This window comes from Chionomys nivalis, chromosome 11 (assembly GCF_950005125.1).
Source record: "Chionomys nivalis chromosome 11, mChiNiv1.1, whole genome shotgun sequence".
NCBI lineage: Eukaryota > Metazoa > Chordata > Mammalia > Rodentia > Cricetidae > Chionomys > Chionomys nivalis.
In genome coordinates, this window is record NC_080096.1 from 6,300,671 (window position 1) to 6,319,534 (window position 18,864).

The 18,864-nt window shown below is 50.2% G+C and overlaps 1 protein-coding gene across 2 annotated transcripts in view; it reads left to right on the plus strand.

Annotated features, from left to right (window-relative positions):
• The first annotated feature begins 4,926 nt into the window (after positions 1 to 4,926).
• Positions 4,927 to 18,864, plus strand: part of H6pd (hexose-6-phosphate dehydrogenase/glucose 1-dehydrogenase) — a 34,304-nt gene continuing 20,366 nt past the window's right edge. Inside the window, exons 1-2 of one of the 2 annotated variants that reach the window (XM_057784158.1) lie at positions 4,927 to 5,226; positions 5,627 to 5,748. Coding sequence is in view for 1 of the 2 variants with exons in the window: in XM_057784157.1 (XP_057640140.1) it covers positions 5,222 to 5,226 (5 nt within the window). In the remaining variant the exon portion in view is untranslated. The remainder of the gene's footprint in view (positions 5,227 to 5,626; positions 5,749 to 18,864) is intronic. The other variant, XM_057784157.1, reaches the window with a different exon arrangement.

Consider the following 18,864-nt stretch of genomic DNA (forward strand, 5'->3'; position numbering starts at 1 on the left):
CCTTCTAGGACCGAATGCACAGCACGCATTTCCCTGGCAAGACTGTGCTGTGGCTCTGTGGTGTGGTCTGTGGCGTGGCTCGGTAGTGTGTGTGTTCAGTGGTGTGGCACTGTGCTGTGGCTCAGTGGTGTGACTCTGTGGCAGGCAGAACACTTGCTTTAGTGTGCACGAGGCCCCGGATTTCCTCCACAATACCACACACACACACACACACACACACACACTCTTTATAATATCGGGTTAGCCTAAGTAAGCCTTCTTAGACAGGACACTAAGAGCAAAGACAGCAAAAGTAAAAATAGATAAAGTGGACATCATCAGAATTAAAAACTTTTATGTCTTAAAGGACACCATCAGGAAAATGAAGAGATGGCTAAAAAAACGAGGGAGAACATTTGCAATCGGGGCTGGGGCGACACAGCTCAAGTGATAAAGCGCTTGCCTAGCATGCACGGACCCCGGGTTCTGTCTCCAGTCTTCATAAACAAAGCCTGCTGGTGTATACCTGTAATCCCAGTATTCTAGAGATGAAGGCAGGAGGTTCAGAAGCTCAAAATCATCCTCAGCTACATGGTGAAGTTGAGGCCAGCCTTAGCTACGTGGTAAAGTCGAGGTCAGGCTCAGCTACATGGTGAAGTCAAGGCCAGTCTTAGCTACGTGGTAAAGTCGAGGCCAGCCTTAGCTACGTGGTAAAGTCGAGGCCAGCCTCGGCTACGTGGTGAAGTCGAGGCCCTGTGCTGGTTAATCTGACTGACCCGTAAGCAAGCCTGCGGGGGCACTTTCCTGAATAGTGGTTGGTATGGGAGGGCCCAGCTCACTGTAGATGGTGTTGTCTCTGGGCAGATGGTCCTGGGTTGTATAAAAAAGCAGGTTGAGCAAGCCATGGAGAAGTCAGTGAGGGACTTTCCTTCATGGTTTCTGATTCAGTTCCTGTCTCCAGGTTCCTACTTTGAGTTAATCTTGGATTAGGAAATAGAAGCTGAAATAAATCTTCTCTTCCCAAAGTTGTTTTGGTCATGGGGTCACGGTCTTTGTCACAGCGGAAGAAAGTGAACTAAGACACCTAGTTCTCACAAAAAATGCAAATAACTTACCTGGCGAGGGATTTGTACTTAGAACATTTTTAAAACTCAGGCTGGAGAGACGGCTCAGCAGTTCAGCTTACCTACTGCTCTTCCAGAGAACCCGAGGTCCATTCCTGGCATCCACACCAGATGGCTCACAACAACCTGTAACTCTAGCTCCATGGATCTGAAGCCTCTGGCTTCTCCTCAAGTACCCAAACAGATACACTCAAGACCAAAGTGGGCAAAGAACCTAGCTAGACATTTCCTCAGGAAACAGATGATAAATAAGACAGACAATGGTCTTCAGCATCATGAGCTACTAGAGAAAATACAGATAGGCACCACAAATAGGTCCCCCTTTGCGGCCTCGAGAATGGATGGCTACAATCAAGATCCAGACAACCACAAGCCTTGCTGCATTGCAGGGTTTGGGGAAAAAGTACAAACCGTTTAGGAAAACAGTGGGTCAGGTCCTCAAAGGTCATGCACAGAACTGCCCTGTGACCCTGCCGTTCCACCACGAGTATACACCCAAGACAAATGAAAGCTGTGTTTACATTAAGACATGCACACATGTTCATAACTACATTGTTCTCAAGAGCCAAAAAGCAGAAATAATCCAAATATCTGTCTAATGATGATGGCATCAACCAGACAAAGCTCACCCATGCAATTAAACATTATTGGGAACTGAAGAGTTGGTTTAGTGGTCAAGGAAGCTTGGTGCTCACTCCTGAAGTGGGCTGGAGTTTGGTTCTCAACTGTGGTGGTTTGAATGTAATAGGCCCCCATAATCTCACAGGGAGGTGTGGCTTTGTTGGAGGAAGTGTGTCACTGTGGGGGTGGGCTTTGAGGTTTCCTACGCTCAGGATACTGCCCAGTACCTCAGTCGACTTCCTGTTGCCTGAAAGATGTAGGGCTCTAAGCTACTACTTCCGCACCACATCTGGCTGTGCTCCCCGCCATGATGATAATGGACTGAGCCCCTGAAACTGCAAGCGAGCCACCCCAATTAAATGTTTTCCTTTGTAAGAGTTCCTGTGGTCCTACTGTCTCTTCACAGCAATGAGAACCCTAACTAAGACACCAGCACACGGATTGGGGTGCCCGCACAGCCCATACATAACTCCAGTTCCAGGGCATCCTGTGCCCTCTTCTAGCCTCTTCAAGCACTTGTACACACATGTATATACACATAAGTAAAAATAATCTTGAAAATACTTTTGGGGGACTAGAGAAATGGCTCAGAGGTCAAGGGCACTGCCTGCTCTTGCAGAGAATCCAGGTTTGGTTCCCAGAAACGTATGGTGGCTCCCAACCATCTGTAACTCCAGTTCCAGGGGCTGTGATGGCCTCTTCTGACCTCTAAGGGCACCAGGTGTGCATGTGGAACACAGGCACCATGCAGGCAAAGCACCCATGCACATAACGCTAATAAATAATAATAATAAACAATGGTGGTGCACACAGCTTTAATCCCATTACTTGAGGAGACAGAGGCTGGCAGATCTCTGTGAGTTCAAGGACAGCCTGGTCTACGTAGAGAGTTCCAGCCCCTTCCCCCAAATATGGAAAATCTAAAATGAGAAATATTATAATTTGGGATTATACAAGTGTCCCCCACCTAGTTTATTATCACAAGCCCTTAAATCAGATGCCCTTTCCTGGCTGAGTCAGAAATTGCACCCTGATAGAGTAAGACAAATTTTCAATTCTCAATTTTTTATCTAAACCTTGAAGATAAGAAAATTCCCAGGCCAAGGAATTTTCAAACTGAGAACAGTTCTCAGTGAAATCAGGAGGAAAACTGGGGATTCCTTAGATCACAAGGCACCGAGCTGTGCCACGAGCAGAAGATGATGGATGGATGGAGCAAGACCGAGCAAGAAAATGGCTTCTCTACAAAGGACCCGAGTCTTGTGCCCCGTAGCCCAGCCAGACCTGAGCCAGCGAGCGGTAAGATGACAGCTCTATGCTGTTTAAATGTGGTACCCTATTATGGCAGCAAAAGAGAATGAAATAATCGCTCCTTTACGGAGCCAATCTTAAAACATAAGAAGTCATTTGGAGGTTTCTCATCTGGGGATGAAAATGTCTACCCATGGCTGAAAAACGTACGACACCTGTTCCCTCCCTCCCTTCCCTCCCCTGTGAGAAGCAAGGAGCCAGCAAGTAGAGCCGACTAGGGGCATGGTGCCTGAAAATAGAAACTGCAACGTGATTTTATTTCTAACTCCATAGACATGTCTGTGAGTCATTCATCTCTCTGGGTTTCACTTTCCGCGTCTGCAAGGCAGGTTGAGTTAACCCCCGACTTCTGTTTACCCAGTATGCTGTGTGATGAGGAAGCAAAGTCCCCACCAATGTGCTTCTTAGGCGGAGCCCCTGGTGACTTCTTTACCCAGGGCAAGATAAACCTGATGCAATCTGCCCGTAGAAGCCTTCCCCGCAGAGGCACTTTCCTCCCCAGCCCCACCTTCCTACTGAGAGCACACCTTTGCCATAAGGTTTGGAGTGGGTAGTAGCTGCTAGCACAGAGATGAGAAATTCCAGGCAGGCAAAGGCACTGGAACCAATCCCACGGCAGGCACAGACAAGGTTCCCAGGGTTGATTTGGGGAGGCAGTGGTCTTCTACCTAAACTATTGGATTTTTGACATAAATGGATTGATTCTCTGAAGAAATTTAATAAATTGTTCAGATCAAACAAGAAGACGCAGGGTAGATGGGTCTGTGGGTACAGAGACTGCTGTGCGGGTTTGAGGACCCAAGTTTGGATCCCTAGCACCTACATAAAAAGGCCGGACACAGTGGTCAATGGCCTGGAATATAAGTATGGCAGATAGACCATGGTAATCATGGAAATCAAGCCTGTTGGCCTCACTTTGTCCTTCTGGTCCTGCCAAATTCCTCTGCTAGTGCTCTGCGGGCAGAGAGAAGCCAGACTGGTTTGTGTTTTCTCTCACACCAGGAGGCTTTCCAGGTGGCTCAGAGGTGGCCATGCAGCCGTTCTGCCTGTGTGGTGGCTCGGAGGAACCTCTGAAGAAGGAACAGAGCAATGGTGCTCCAAGAGTAAAGATGGGCACCCTCATCCAGGAGGGGCCCAGGGGCATCCTGCCGTCGGTGCAGCGCCATCCCTGCCTTCGTTAGCCAAAAGTTGCTTGAGGGTCACGGAGGGAAGAAGCAGCTTCATCTTCAGCGTCAGGATCATGGGGACTCTGTAGGGTTAACACTGAAATGGGCACAAGGTTGGGAACAGTGCAGCAAAATGGATAGGGGGTGGGTGGAGCCAAGATGTCTTTTACACAGCGGCTACTCTTCATAAAGCACTGTTTATTTCCTGTCTTACTTAAGGCCTCGTAGCCTCAAGATAACCCTCATCAGAACACAGAGAGTCCCAAGCCCCTTACAGTTAGGGGCGTCAGAGATCTGGAGCCAGCTGGCAAAGGTATGGGAAGGGTGTACACTCCGGCGTTTAACTCACTCCTCTGGGTACAGTGGACCAAGCTATTCACTCTACAGACGGGGGACCATGAGGCCTGGGGACAGCAGGTAACCTGTTCCAGCTTCCAGACGACAAGTCAGAGACACTGCTCATCCTCTGAATTTTCTCAACAACACATCCACTATCTCCACCCCTAGCAATCTTTAGGGGCACACGCGCTTTCCCGCGCAGCAGGGCAGCCCTGCCATTGAGAGTATGACCCGGATAGCAGAAAGGACCACGGAAGCATGGCAGAAGGAGCCCAAGTGTAGCAGCTGGACGTTAGGAAGCACTCGGAGGCCCCGCCTCCTCTAACGAGCCCGCGAGATAGGAGGCGTGCCCAGGCCCGAGGCTCCGCCTCCTGCGCGCGCTTCGCCCTAGGCCCCACTGCGCGCGCTCCTGGAGCCCGGGTGACCGCAGCGCGGGGCCGCGGTGGCCAGAGGCCTGCCCGCTGGGCCCTGTCGCTACGCAGCCTGAAATACTGCGGCATCCAGGGTTGAATTTGGCCTCGCGCCCGGGCGCTCTCGGAGGACCGAAGCGCGGCCCCGAGTGAAGCGCGCACCTGCCGAAGACGAAGCGCGGGCAGGGGGGTCGCAGGTCCCTCCCACTCCACCCCCGACCCCAGCCGCCTGTCGTGCTAGCCAGCCCGGGCCACTTCCCGGAGGAGCGAAATGAAGTAAGCTGCACCCCCCCTGCTTGCTCTGGGCTGCGCACTTCTTGCATCCAACGGCACGCTTGCCAGCCGGCCATGGAAATGGCTCGAGTCCCACGGTGCTCGCCCGAGTCATCGAACCCTCACCCGCACGCTCCTCCTTCCGCGGAATAAAGGCATCATCACCCCACCCCACCCCACTCCACCTCTGCAGGGCCTGGGGATGCGATGCAGTTAGGTGATGGGCCAGTAGGAGGCGGCCAGGCCCCTTCCCCGGCAGCCCTGGGGGCCCAGCGCGCCCTTGTCCCTAGGCTTCCCGGAACGTGCCGCAGAGAGCGAGCCGGTGATTTCCCAATGCTTAAACTTTGGCAGCTACTATCGCATGAGCGTTTCCTGCATACCGACCCAGCAAATTCTTTTCCAGGGACACGGGGCCTCTGAAAGCCGGCTTCCCCAGCCTTGAATGCTTAGCCGGAAGTAAGAACTGAAAATTCCATATGGCTGATACAAGTAGCTAGTCCACCCCTCTATCGTGGCCCTTGAAAGGTAACCAGAAGGAAAACCAGGACTCCTATAGTCTCTGCCGTGATGCATGACTGGACGAATCTTTTGAATTGATGAGGCTAATCCTTATTTTGGGAGCACATCCCAGAAAAGCGTCTGTTTAAGAGGGGCATAGTGGTGTACATCTTTAATCCCAGCACTTGGAGGGAGGGGGCAGAAGCGGGAAGATCTCTGAGGTGGAAGCTCGTAGCCTTTTCTGCAATTAGCATTCTAGGCTAGCCACACAGTGAGACCCAACCTAGAGGCAGGCGGATCTCTGTGAGTTCGAGACCAGCCTGGTCTACAGAGCTAGTTCCAGGACAGGCTCCAAAGCCACAGAGAAACCCTGTCTCGAAAAACCAAAAAAAAAAAAGATAAAAAAAAAAAATTACTGTGTTTGACTTGAGCAGGGCTCATTTTTAAAAGAGTTTTGTATTTAACAACAACAACAAATTTTAAGTACAATGTGATTTAACAGAAAGCAACAGATTACTATTGGCTGTTTGGGTAGATCAGGGGCCATTTTAAAGAGAAAGAAAGCCGGAGTGGTGGGGCCCATCCATTGTCGCAGCATTTCCGAGACCGAGGCAGAAGAATATCCAGCCAAGGCCAGTCTGGGCTACCTGGCCACACTCTTTTTTTTCAAAACCAAACAAAAAAAAACCGTAAAGGAGAATTAGGAAGATTGCTTTGGCTGTCAGTGGCCCAGTGCTCCAGGGCTGCCTGGAGCAGCTGTCCTGGGCTGTAAAGTCAGGAAAACCCCTTAGACCATGTCCTCACGAAGTACGTTTTGTTCCCCGATCAGGTTTCTTCTGGCTAGCCGCTAAAATGAGGTCGTTCATCCCCATTTTACAGCACGGAAGGTAATCCAGAAGTAAGCCAGGGATTAGAGCTGTGCAATCTCAGCCTCACTCTTCTCACTGGGGCCATTGTTTTCCACCTAGAACATTGTACGCACTAGGCAAGCCCCAGACCTTTGGCTACAGCCCCAGCTCATACTCCTTTGCAAATATGTTATTTTTAAAAGATTTTTAAAAAATTTGTGCATATGAGTATTTCACCTGCATGTGTGTAAGCATACCATGTGTGTGCCGTGTTCGGCTAAAAGAGGGTATGGGCTCTCCTGGAACTGGAGTTGTAGATGGTTATGAGCGGCCGTGTGGATGTGGGGAATCAAACCTGAGTCCTCTGCAAGAGCGGCATGTGCTTTTAACCACCGACCCGTCTCTCCAGCCTCATTTATTTTATTTGTATGTGCGTGTGTACGTGCGTGTATATTCGCATGCCTGTGGAGAACGGAAGAGGGAGTTGCAGTGCTAGGAACCGAATCTCAGTCTTCTACCAGAACAGCAAGTGCTATTAACCGCTGAGCAAATTCTCTAGGTCGTCCTCCTCCACCCCAGTTTGTTTTGTTTTTATCTTATTTATTTATTTTGTGTGTGTGGTTGGGTGTTTTATCTCCATGCATATCTGTATGCCACACATGTGCCTGGAACCCCGGAGGCCAGGCGAGGGCTGGAGTTACAGATGGTTGTGAGCTGCCACGTACATGCTGGGAACTGAATTCAGGTCCTCTGCAAGAGCAGCAGGTACTCGTAACTGCCGAGTCATCTCTCCAGCCCTGCTGTGTGTTTAGGGAACAGGGTCTTGTTTTGTATCCCAGGCTGGTCTCAAGCTCTTAGCCCTTATCCCTCAGCTTCTTGGGTTACGGGGCTGTGGACAGGTGCTACCACACCCGCCTATCATACTCTGTTCTTCTGGCTGGATGGTAGACTTCTCAAGAGCTGAGAAGGGGCCATGCCAGCCCTGTAGCTCTTCAGCCTTTCGTCAGTGTGGTCAGATGGAACCATGCCTTGCAGGTTTCCTGTGGCAAAGTGGTTCGTTGCTTCCAAGGCTTGGTGGGAGCCAACTTCATGACACTCATGTTCAGTGGCAGAAGCTAGCATTTTGGGACAGCCTACAGCTTGCCAAGTGTGGCGCCGGAGTGCCTTACATGGATCGTCTTCGTGTGTGCGTGTGACGGACTTGCTTTTCTGTTTTGTGGTTGAGAACACAGGTTAGACATTGCCTCAGGTCACCCAGCTGCAGAGAGGCCTGGAATACACAATCCCAGGTGTATACTCAGTGTCTTAGCCCACAGGGCTCTTCGGGTTCGCTTGGGTATCGACTCCATGTCTTCCTATATCAGAAGGAGGGCATTTGAGTCACTATTAGGCAAGTGGACATGGGGCCTTAGCAGAGACCAGTGAGAGGCCACTAGTGTTCGGGGTAACGTGGCAGTTTAGAGCAGTTCCTGGCCAGCTGGCTTATGTGAGCAGCCACTATCAGGAAAACCAGTAATGGTACACCATGCTGCTATCTGCCATTTCATTGTTTGGGAATTCTTTTTTCTCTTTTTTTAAGGCTTATTATTTTTATTTCCAGGTATGAGTTTTTGTCTGCATATATGTATGAATACCACGTGTGTACGGTGCCTGCAGAGGCCAAAAGAGGTCACTGAGTTCTCTGGAACTGGAGTCACAGATGGTTATAAGCCATCATGTGGGTGCTGGGAGCTGAACCTGTGTCCTCTGCAAGAACAGCAACTGCTCTTAATTGCTGAGCCGCCTCCAGCCTTTAGCCACACACTTTATAGTGGCATCGGTAGTTAGCTCCACTACCAGGCCTGTCACCTCTAAGGTTGTCTGGCCATCAGCAAGATAGTTTACCTTCCCGTGTCTTAGTTCACTGCTCTGAAATGGTTGATGGCAGCACCTACCTCACAGAACAGTAGCAAGAGTGCAAGGGTTCGTCGCTTGTCAACTCCAAGCCTAGCATTTGGCAGATGGCATTCGCACCATAAATAGCTCACACTACCGAAGTGTTGTCATTCGCAAGAAGCAGCTGCTGGTGGGTTGCAGCGGCATGGCGCCTGACGTGGCCGTTACAACGCAATGTTTCCATGCCAATGTTCAGTCCTGGGCACCTTGTTCATGGGGTTACAGTGATCCTGTGCAAATGGTATTTATTTGGTCATTGGCAAATGTCACACGGAGCTTGCTGAGTGCTTGGCCCTGTTTTGGATGCCAGAGACACTGCACTGAAGGGAACATACCTCTCCTTGCCTCAGGACAGACGTCATCATCGTATAGACATAGGGCTGGGGATGTGGCTCATTTGGTGGCATGCTTGCCTAGCATATATAACATATCCAACACGGCACAAAACTAAACATGGTGACTCATGCCTGTCATCCTAGCGTTCAGGAGATAGAGGAGGGAAGAACAGAAGTCCATGGGTCTTGAGAGATGGTTCAGCAGTTAAGAATACTGACTGCTTTTCCAGAGGACCTGGGTTCAATTCCCAGCACTCACATGGCAGCTCACAACTGTTTGTAACTTTCATTCCAGGGCACCTGAAGCCTTATTCTGGCCTTTCCAGGCACCAGGCATGCATATAGCACACAATCACACACAGCACCCACACACATCAAATAAAACAAGGAAAGTTAAGGTAATCCCCAACTACATATGCGGGCAGCCTAGGATACAGGAAGCTGGGAAGGAAGAAAAGGAAGGAAGGAAGGCAAGGGAGGACAGAAGGAAGGAAGGAAGGAAGGAAGGAAGGAAGGAAGGAAGGAAGGAAGGAAGGAAGGAGAGACTCCAGAGAGAATAGAGTGGGGAGGAGGGAGGAGGCATGAAGTGGAGGTGGCAGTTCTAGTATTTTGTGGAGTGGTCTGAGAAATTCTGACTGAGAAAGTGGTCCTGCTGAAGTTAGTGAAGGAATGCACCATATGGCACCTGCGAGGAAAGCAGGTCAGACAGAGAAGAGCCGGTACAGAGGTCCTGAGGCAGGAGGGTGCGCAGAATTGTATAAGAGGTAAAGAAATGATAGTGAGAAGCTAGAATGTGTAGACCTGGGGACATGATCCTACCACCGCTGGGAGGGTCGTGTTGGACCCTGTGCTAGACTCAATTGTGCAGGGCCCGAGGGAGACATAGGAGGGAGGAAGGGTGTTCTGTAGTAATCCAGGCAGAGGTGCCAGCAGAATAGACGAGGACGGTGGGAAATACTGTACTCCAAACCTCTGTGACTTTTTTTTTTTTTTTTTTTTGGTTTTTCGAGACAGGGTTTCTCTGTGGCTTTGGAGCCTGTCCTGGAACTAGCTCTTGTAGACCAGGCTGGTCTCGAACTCACAGAGATCCGCCTGCCTCTGCCTCCCGAGTGCTGGGATTAAAGGCGTGCGCCACCACCGCCCGGCTCTCTGTGACTCTTATTGTGTTTGTGTGTGCATTCCTGTATACACATGTGTGTGCATATGTGTGTGTGCACATGGAGGTCATAGAACAAGTACTGGAGTTGGAGCTCCTCTTCCGGCCTGTGAATTGAGTTCAGATCATCAGTCTTGGTGACAGGTGCCTATAGCTGCCCCCAGATATAATTTGAAGGTCGATACTGGTATTTTCCAACAGACCAGACACCTCTTAAGGTTTATAATCTGAACATGTGTGTGTTTACTGGGACTTGTGGAAGCTGCATTTGAAGTAGGTTGAGAGGTGTGTTGGTTAACGCCTGTAACCCCGGTGCTAGGGAGGATGAGGCTGGAGGATAAGAGTTGAGGCCAGCCTGGGCTACAGAGAGATGCCTTGTCTCAAAAATAAAGAAACACAGACCTGAAGGAGGGGAGGGAGGGGAAGCAAAAGGAGGGGAGGGAAGGAAAAGGAAGAGAGGAGATTTGGGGTAAAGAAGTCAGGTGGATGTTGATGTGGTTAAGCCTAGTCAGCATTCAGCTAGTGGGATCAGATGATTTGAGTGTAGGTTGATTGATTACTCTAGAGGTGAGGTGGGAGGGTTCAAACTGGACATACAGGCTTGGCTGCACAGAGAGCAACTGGCTGGTCAACTTTGAACAACTGCTGTGTAGGAGGCGAGGATGGGCTGGGGAACCTGATTTAAGATCTTTGCCAATCTCCATGTTACAGATGTCCTCTGCTCAGCCAGTCAAGGGCACATAGCAAAAAAGTGGTCTCATGGCTAGGAGACGCTGTTCTGAGTGTGTGGTGACCTTTGTTTGCTCTTTATAGAATTCAGCTGGTTATTCAGTAATGTAACTCAGATTTAGTAATAACTGTGCTTGACAACCAGATGTGAAAATACCCGGAAATTGAGCAATCGAACCTTGGAGACTGGTCCAAAGGGGCTTTGGGTTTCATCACTGCTTCTAGCTACCCTCAGAGGAGGCCAGGGAAAGGGCTCTTTGGAAAGAGCTCGATCTGGAAACCCTGGTCCTCAGATTGGCCGCAGTGGACCAAATGCAGATCAAGGTTGAATGCCACAAGTTCTGTCTTTGCCTGCTCTGGTGAGTCTGGCGTCAGGGCCTCAGAACTAGAGGGGACCTTTGGTTGATAAGGGCAATTCTCAAAAAGTGTCCTTTCATTTGAAATCTTGTTTCCTTCCTACTTCTTTTACAAAGTCCAGCTTTCTGGTCTGTGATTTGAGGCGCATCCCCTCTTCTAGCTCCATCCCCAGGAGTCAGCTCTGTCAGTGGCATCTGTGGGAGCTAGAAAAGGGAATGGGGGTAGGTATGACCCCTGATTTTCCCTCTCTCTGCTGGCCTGAGCGGGACAGCTGTGGACTGGCCTTGTCCCCTTGCGTGTGAGGGTAAACGGAAGATGGAGCTGGACACTGCCCTGTTCACCATGGCTGGCCAAGTCCGCCTTTCACCTTTTGCAGTGTGAGCAGGGCCTTTGTCTAAATGGGCAGACGCTCTAATGACCTCCCTTAGTTGGGCTTGGAGAGCCAAGGGTGTTGGAATCAGATCCCTGTGTGCACACTCAGTCCTGATTCTAACACGAGCCCGTCAGAGCCATGTATTGTCGCCCAGAGGAGGCCGCCTGTCTTCCTGCTTGCTGACTCCACCTCCTTTTCACTTATTTTATTTTGTGTGTAGAGGGCTTTGCCTGCATGTCCGTATGTGCACCATGTGCATGCTTCATGTAGGTTTCCCTGGAACTGGAGTTTAGGATGGTTGTGAGCCATCATGTGGGTGCTGGGAACGGACCCTCTGCAAGAACAACAAGTGCTCTAAACTGCTGAGCCGTCTCTCCAGCCTCTACCCTCTCTCTTCTTCCTTACTTTTCTTTCTTTTGATATGGGGTTGCTGTGTAGCCCAGGCTAACCCTGAACTCACAATCCTCCTGACTCCCAAGGACTGAGATTGTAGGTGAGTTGCCATGTCCTATTCTGTTTCTTGAATAAAAAAAATATATGAAATTGTTTTCTCTATACTCTTTTTGTTTGTTTTGTTTCTCCTGGCTGTCCTAGAACTCACTCTGTAGACCAGGTTGTAGACTTGGATTTATATTTCTTGGCCCTGTGACCCCTTACAGAGGTCTCCCCTAGCCCTTCTCTGTCTATGTAGCGTCTCCTTGATAGTAGGGCAGGACCTCCCTGGCAAAGCATGGAACCAAGGGCCGGTAAGGTACCTGGACCCACTTAGTTCATTTCCCAGGCAAGGAGGCTGAGGCCTTGGCAGATTAAATGCCTTCTTCACAGTTGTGTGGTTGTTTAGGATGAAGGCAAGAGCGTGGCTGAGAACGACATTTTCCAGTGTCCCTGTTGACATCTCTGTCCTCTCCTCCAGCTTCTCAGCCTGTTGAGTGATGGCTTCCTGACTGATTGTTTAATTAGACAACAAAGAAAGCAAGGGAGAAACAAAGTCCTAAGTGGGCGTTTGTCCTGCCTCGTGACCAATGTCTAGCGTCGTGTGCACAGCTCTGGTAGGTTCATCTCAGTTGGTGCAGAGCCCAGAGCCCAGAGGGAGGAGTGCTTGTGTAAACCTCCTCAGACTGCAGCCTCCTCAGACTGTAAACCTCCTCAGACTGTAAACCTCCTCAGACTGTAAACCTCCTCAGACTGCAGCGGCGAAGGGAGGGAGGGAAGGTGTAGCGGCAGGGAGGAGAGCTGAGCCCAGGTCTCACCGGCCTGTCCTGGGAGGCTTTGCTCATCAGGGTGTCTGGCGGGGTTGGCTCTGCAGCCTAGAGGTGAGGGCGGTGGCCCTGTATCTCACAGCAATGCTGTGCCGCTCTAGGGCAGGGAGTCACTTTATACTCAATTAACTTTCATTCCTTTTTTTATTTTTCTCCCTGAGACAGGGTCTGCAACCACTTATATTGCAGGCTGGCTTTGCATTTCTGACCGCCCTGATCTCACCTTCCAGGTGCTGGGTCACAGGGGCAGTCTCTCTCTGGTTTTTCAAGACATGGTTTCTTTGTGTAACAGCCGAACTTGCTTTTGCTTTGTAGACCAGGATGGCCTCGAACTCACAGAGATCCGCCTGCCTCTGCCTCCCAAGTGCTGGGATTAAAGGCGTGCGCCACCACCGCCCGGCTAGTATCATTTTTAAAAGACTTTTTATTACTCTTTAGTGTGTGTTACACGTATGCACATGCATATACTTGCCATGGCTTGGATGTGGGGGGGGGTCAGAAAACAAATCCGTGGAGTGAAATTTCTCCTTCTGTTATGCTGGTTCCAGGGGCTGCGATTGGGTCGTCATGCTTCTCTGCAGCAAGGGCCTTTACCCACTGAACCATCTCATCCACCTGGGGGGTGGGTGAGTGAAAGAGGGTGGAGGAAGGAGCGAGAGATTGTGTGTGTGTGTGTGTGTGTGTGTATGCGCGCGCGCACGCGTGTGTCTGTTATATTGTTCAGTTTTGGTTTGGAGAGAGTCTTACTATGTAGCCTAGGCTGCCTTGAACTTTTAGTAATTTAGTAATTCAGAAGGCCTTAGTCTTCTGACTGTTGGGATGACAGGCATGTGCCCAGGTACATGGCTGTGCATGTTTTTGTTTTGTTTTGCTTTGCTTTGGGTCACATCCTCATCTCTGTCAGTCTTTCTAACCCTTCCCTCTTTCAGGTCAGCAGAATCTGTCATGATTTGTTGTTTTTTTTTTTGTTTTTTTTTTAAATTTATTTATTTGTGTGTGTGTGTGTGTGTGTGTGTGTGTGTGCGCGCGCGCGCTAGAGACTGGACCCAGGCCTCACTCCCGATAGACAGATGCTCTGCCACCGACTGGGTTCTTCAGCCCTTTCCCACTCTTACTTTTGAGATAGGGTCTCTCTAAGTTGTCTAGACTGACCTCAAACTCCATCTGTAGCCCAAGCTGGCCTTGAACTTTTGACTCTCCTGCCTCAACATCTCAAGGACTAGGACTGTAGACACGATCCACCATGCCTGGTTTCTGCCATGTTTTATAGGTGAAGAAGTCAGTACCAAAATGGATGAAGTTGTTTCCGAGGGTCCTGCCACTAGGAGGGTGGAGGCTTGGAGCCTCCATGCCGTGATTGACTGAGAACGGGGTTAGCGTGGTAGCGTGAGCTTTATAGTTCGTAATTCATTCCTCCTAGTCTCCTCAACTGTAGTATAAGAATCATGTCAGAACCAGTGGGCTGAGGCCAGTTCATGTCGGCTTCCACAGTCAACACAGGACTTAGTCAAAGCCATTTATGTCAACTAAAGCGTCTCAGGTCAAGCTCGAACAGGATCGTTCTGATGTGGTGATGAGAATAGGAGGCCAGGCCTTTTCCTTTTGTGTGTATGGGTGTCTCACATGCACCACGTGCCTGCCTGGCGTCTGCAGAGGCTAGAAAGGGCATTGCATCCCCTGCGACCGGAGTTAGAGTTGTGACCTGCCTTGTGGGTGCTGGGATCTAACTCTGGAAGCAACTAGTGCTCTTTGCCACCAGGTGGACTCTCCGGCTGTCTGTTTGGATGCAGATGCCTCCTGTGCTCAGTGTTCTGGAACCTGGCAGCTTTGGCCTCTCCATCAGAATCTGCGTCTTAAACAGTTCCCCAGGGAACTCAAGCACACACTACAGCCTGAGCTATGCTGTTAAGGTTAAAAAACAGGGTCATAATAAAAACAAGTAACATGCCTACCCCCTCCCCATCAACACCTGAGGTCAGTAGAGCAGGATACATGTCCCTGCCTCCAACAGCTGTAACGTTCCAGAGAGCAGGCTCTGCACCTCACCTGGGCAGGACAGTAGAGCTGACCATGTTGGCGGACATGTGGGTGAGCCAGCCCCTAGTTGTGAGCATGGGGGAGCTGTCCCCAGTACTCATCTGTCTTGTGGCAGCAGCACCCCCATCAAATCCTGAGGCAGTTGGAAGAGCATGCCCCAAGGTCCTAAGAGTAGGGGAGCTGTCCCTGCCCTTCATCAGCTGTAGCATTCGGGAGAGTGGCCTCCACATCTCACCTGGGCAACAGTAGAGCTGTCCCTGAAGGTGTAGGTGTGGAAGAACTGACCCTGAAGATGCGATGCGAAAGCCAGAGAACTGGCCCCACCCCTTACTTATCCCCTCAGCAAGGGGTGAACTGGCCAGGGCAATGCAGGAGAGCTCACCTTGGTGGTGAAGACGGGAGAGCTGGTGGGCTGACCAACCCCGCAACTACCCAGGCCCAGAGCCAGGGTTCTGTGTTGGCCCACCCCAACATTCACCCTATCTGTGATCTGCTGGACAGGAGTGAGGGGTGGGGGTGGGGCCGGTGGTAGCAACAGGATATCCAGGAAGAGTTCCAGAGAGGGCCCAGCATTGATGGTATAGCACAAACCAGGGGCCTTGAATCAGACCAATGATTCTTGGCGATGAACGCCTGCGTGTAAAAATGTGCGGATAAAGGATTTACTGCTCAACTCGCCGTGTCACAGCGCAGCTTCCAGGTCGAGATTTTCCCTTTCTCACCTTCTTTTCCTTTTTTCTCTTAAATTTTATTTTGTTTTATTCTGGAGGGGTGGGAGGGAGATGGGTGGGATTGGGAGGCATGATGTGAAAGACACAAGAAATAGATAGAAAGTTAAAAAACCAAGTAACACGTATAACACCCCTGAAAGTTAAAAAACTAAGCAACACGTAAAGCTGCTTTCAGGAAGAGTAGTTGTGTAGGTGTTTAGTAATCACTCTGCAAACAATGCTGTTGTAATTCCCAGTGTTGCTTGCTTCAGGAATTCTGGAATGCAAGAGAGAAGACGGGTTTACCTGGGCATTAGGTCCAGAACACACCCGTCAGAGGAAACCGGTGTGGTTGAGGGTCAGAAAGCAGTGTGGGTCAGGTGCCATCCACTCCCATTGTCCTCAGAGAGGCGGCCTTGGGCTCCCCCACCTGCCAGCCCCTGCAAGACTCCCCAGCTTCTCTCTGTACCAGCACATCCCAAGCCCTGGCTCCCAGGACCTGATCAGGAGTTTGGCGAGCCGCTTGCCAGCTGGCGCCTCCTCCTTCTCCAGGCTGTTCTCTGGGCTTCAGATTTCTCCTGCACTGACCTTGCAGCTTTTCCTTCCCCCGGGGCAGAGCTGTTGCCAGTGGAGAAAGAAAGGCTCAGGTGCCAAGGACAGGAATTGGGAAGCAGAGAAAAATGGAATGCCCTGTAATCTGTCTGGTGTTTGAGAACTAGCAGAGATCCAGGGTGAGCAGGAGAGGAAGGCTGGAGCTGCTCAGGCTCTTTGAGCGGAGGAAAGTGTGTCTTGTGGATGCTGGCACAGACACTGTTATTGAACCTTTGTCTTACTTGGCTGTCACTAGAGCCATCTTGGCGGTGGGTCCCCAGAGAGATGAGGAAGGAAGACTAGGACCAGGTAAAAGCAGGTGCATGGCTCACACCTGTAATCCTAGCACTTCAGAGACTGAGGCAGGGGGATTGCCATGAGTATGAGGCCAGCCTGGGCTACAAAGTAAGACCCTGTTTCATATAATAGCAACAACAATCAAATAAACAGGTAAATTTAATATCAACTGCACAGTGCTGGTAGGCTGGTCAACTCTGTGGGAGCTTTTATATGTTCGATGATCTCTGTAAACTCCAGTCTCCCATCTGTGTGGCCGTGTTTATTCTGTTCATGCTGTCTGGTTTATGAATGGTGTTCAGCCAGTTTCTGTCATTGCCTTCACCTTTACACCTCTGTACTACGCCCTGTTTCCACCTTTACTTCCCTTAGCTGTGGGTCCTCTTTGATTCCTTCTGCCCTTTCCCAAAGCCCAGATTCAGTAGAGACCCTGAGGACTATGGTGATATAAACACAGCGCTGGGCCAGAACAGAAAACCAACCCAGTAAATACCCAGGTGCTCTTGTGACTTGATCCAGGCCTCTTGCCTCTTGGATATGCCAGCTGCCACAAGTCAGTCTGGAAAAGCTGGCCAGGAAGGCATGCTTGCCTGTGGAAGGCCAGGTAAGCAATTGCAAGGACCCAGCTTGCCACTCTGTCACCATGGAAGCTTCATCCCAAGCACCTCAGCCTTTCCACATGCAAAGGGGACTGTAGTTAAACTGTCCTGTATGGGTCCTCAGGGCCTGGTCTGGATCCAGTAAGACCGGACTGAGAGCGTTTGGGTTTGTGATTGACACATATATTAGCACTTCTAATCAAAACCCAGAGACAGATATTAGAGTTCAGCCTGAAGGTCAGAAAAGCAAAACAGCCGGTCATTGGCTCTTATCTCTACCTCAGTCCAAAATGGCAACCCTGCCTCCAGGAATTTCAGAATGAGACTGTGACTGTGTGTGAGCGCTGTCTCCTCCCATTTTATATTCCTCTCTAGGGCTGTGATTAAAGGCATGCAACATTACCGCCCGGTTTCTATGGCAAACTAGTGTGGCTACTGGGATTAATGGTGTTACCACTGCCTGGTCTGCGAGGCTAACCAGTGTGGCTGTTTTACTCTCTGATCTTCCTTTTTCCCCTTCTTTTTCTTTTTTCTTTTAAATTTTATTTTGTTTTATTATGGATGGGTAGGAGGGAGATGGGTAGGATTGGAAGGCATGATGTGAAAGACACAAAGAATAAATAAAAAACCAAGTAGCACATATAACACCCCTGAAAATTAAAAAACCTACTAAGTAACACGTAACTTTGGCAAGCTTTGTTTGTTAAAATCAAATGAATGCCACTGCAAATACCGTTTATGCCATCAGCTCTCCTGTAAACAGTGACTAAAAGGCAGCAGGTGCTCCCCTAAGCATCGCGGAAATGTGTTTATTTTTGCTACAAACCTGTGATGGAGGCAGCACTCTCGTTCCCATGTCAGCGGAAACTGGGTGTCGCCCGTTAAGCCGATGAGTTCTTAAGGAGCAGAGCTGGGGTCGCACTCAGGCACTGCTGCACATTCTTTGGTTTACTTGTTTGTTGTGGTTTTCGATTTTATTATTGGTTTGGTTTTGTTTGTTTTTCAGACATGGTTTCTCGGTGTAGTCCTGACTGTCCTGGAACTAGCTCTATAGACCAGGCTGGCCTCGAACTCACAGAGATCTGCCTGCCTCTGCCGTTGGGACCAAAGGCACGCACCACCCACATACCTTTTCTTTTTCCCTCCTATGTTGAGGATGGGACCCAGTGTCCTTGTTATACTGAACAGTTTATAACTGAGCTACACACACCCCACCCCACCCCCAGAGTCTGTGCTTTCTCTGTTACATTTCCATGTGTGTGTGTGTGTGCACATGTGCACGCATATATACATGGAGGAGGTCAGAGGACAGCTTGCAGGAGCTGATTCTCTCCTTCCACCATGCGGGTCCCAGGGAATGGACTTGGATTGCCAGGTTGGGGTGGGGTGCTGGTGTATTTTTACACTGAACCGTCTTGCTGGCCCCCACACCCTCGAGTAGTTGGGATTTTGTGCATGGAGTCCAGTAGACATGGGAAAGAGCTGAGTGGTGGGTGCGAGAAGGTGGTCGTGCCCTCTCGCCTGCTGCTCTTCCTGGGTTAGGGTTCCCCTGCTGTCCAGCTAGCCTGTGCTCATGGCAGAGGCTGGTTGTGGCTGTGAAGGGGTCCACTCCTCTCTCAGCACTGGGGGCCTCTCTGGTGCTCCTAAGCAGCAGAATGTCCTGGTTCCATCACATGGCCTAGGACTTTCCCGGGCACATTTCCTGCTTGCAGAGCAAGCTCCTAAACACCGACTTCCTGGCACAGAAGCCAGGCTGCTCGGGAGGGAGGGAATGCTGAGTGACTATAATGTTTCCCCGAGTAATGTGTGGTTGTTTCTTGCCAGGCAGGAAATGTTTGATGCCCTAGCTGTGTTATTTCCACATCCTAACCTCCTGAGCCGTGTCTGATGCTTCCTCCTTCCTTGTCTGTTCTTCCC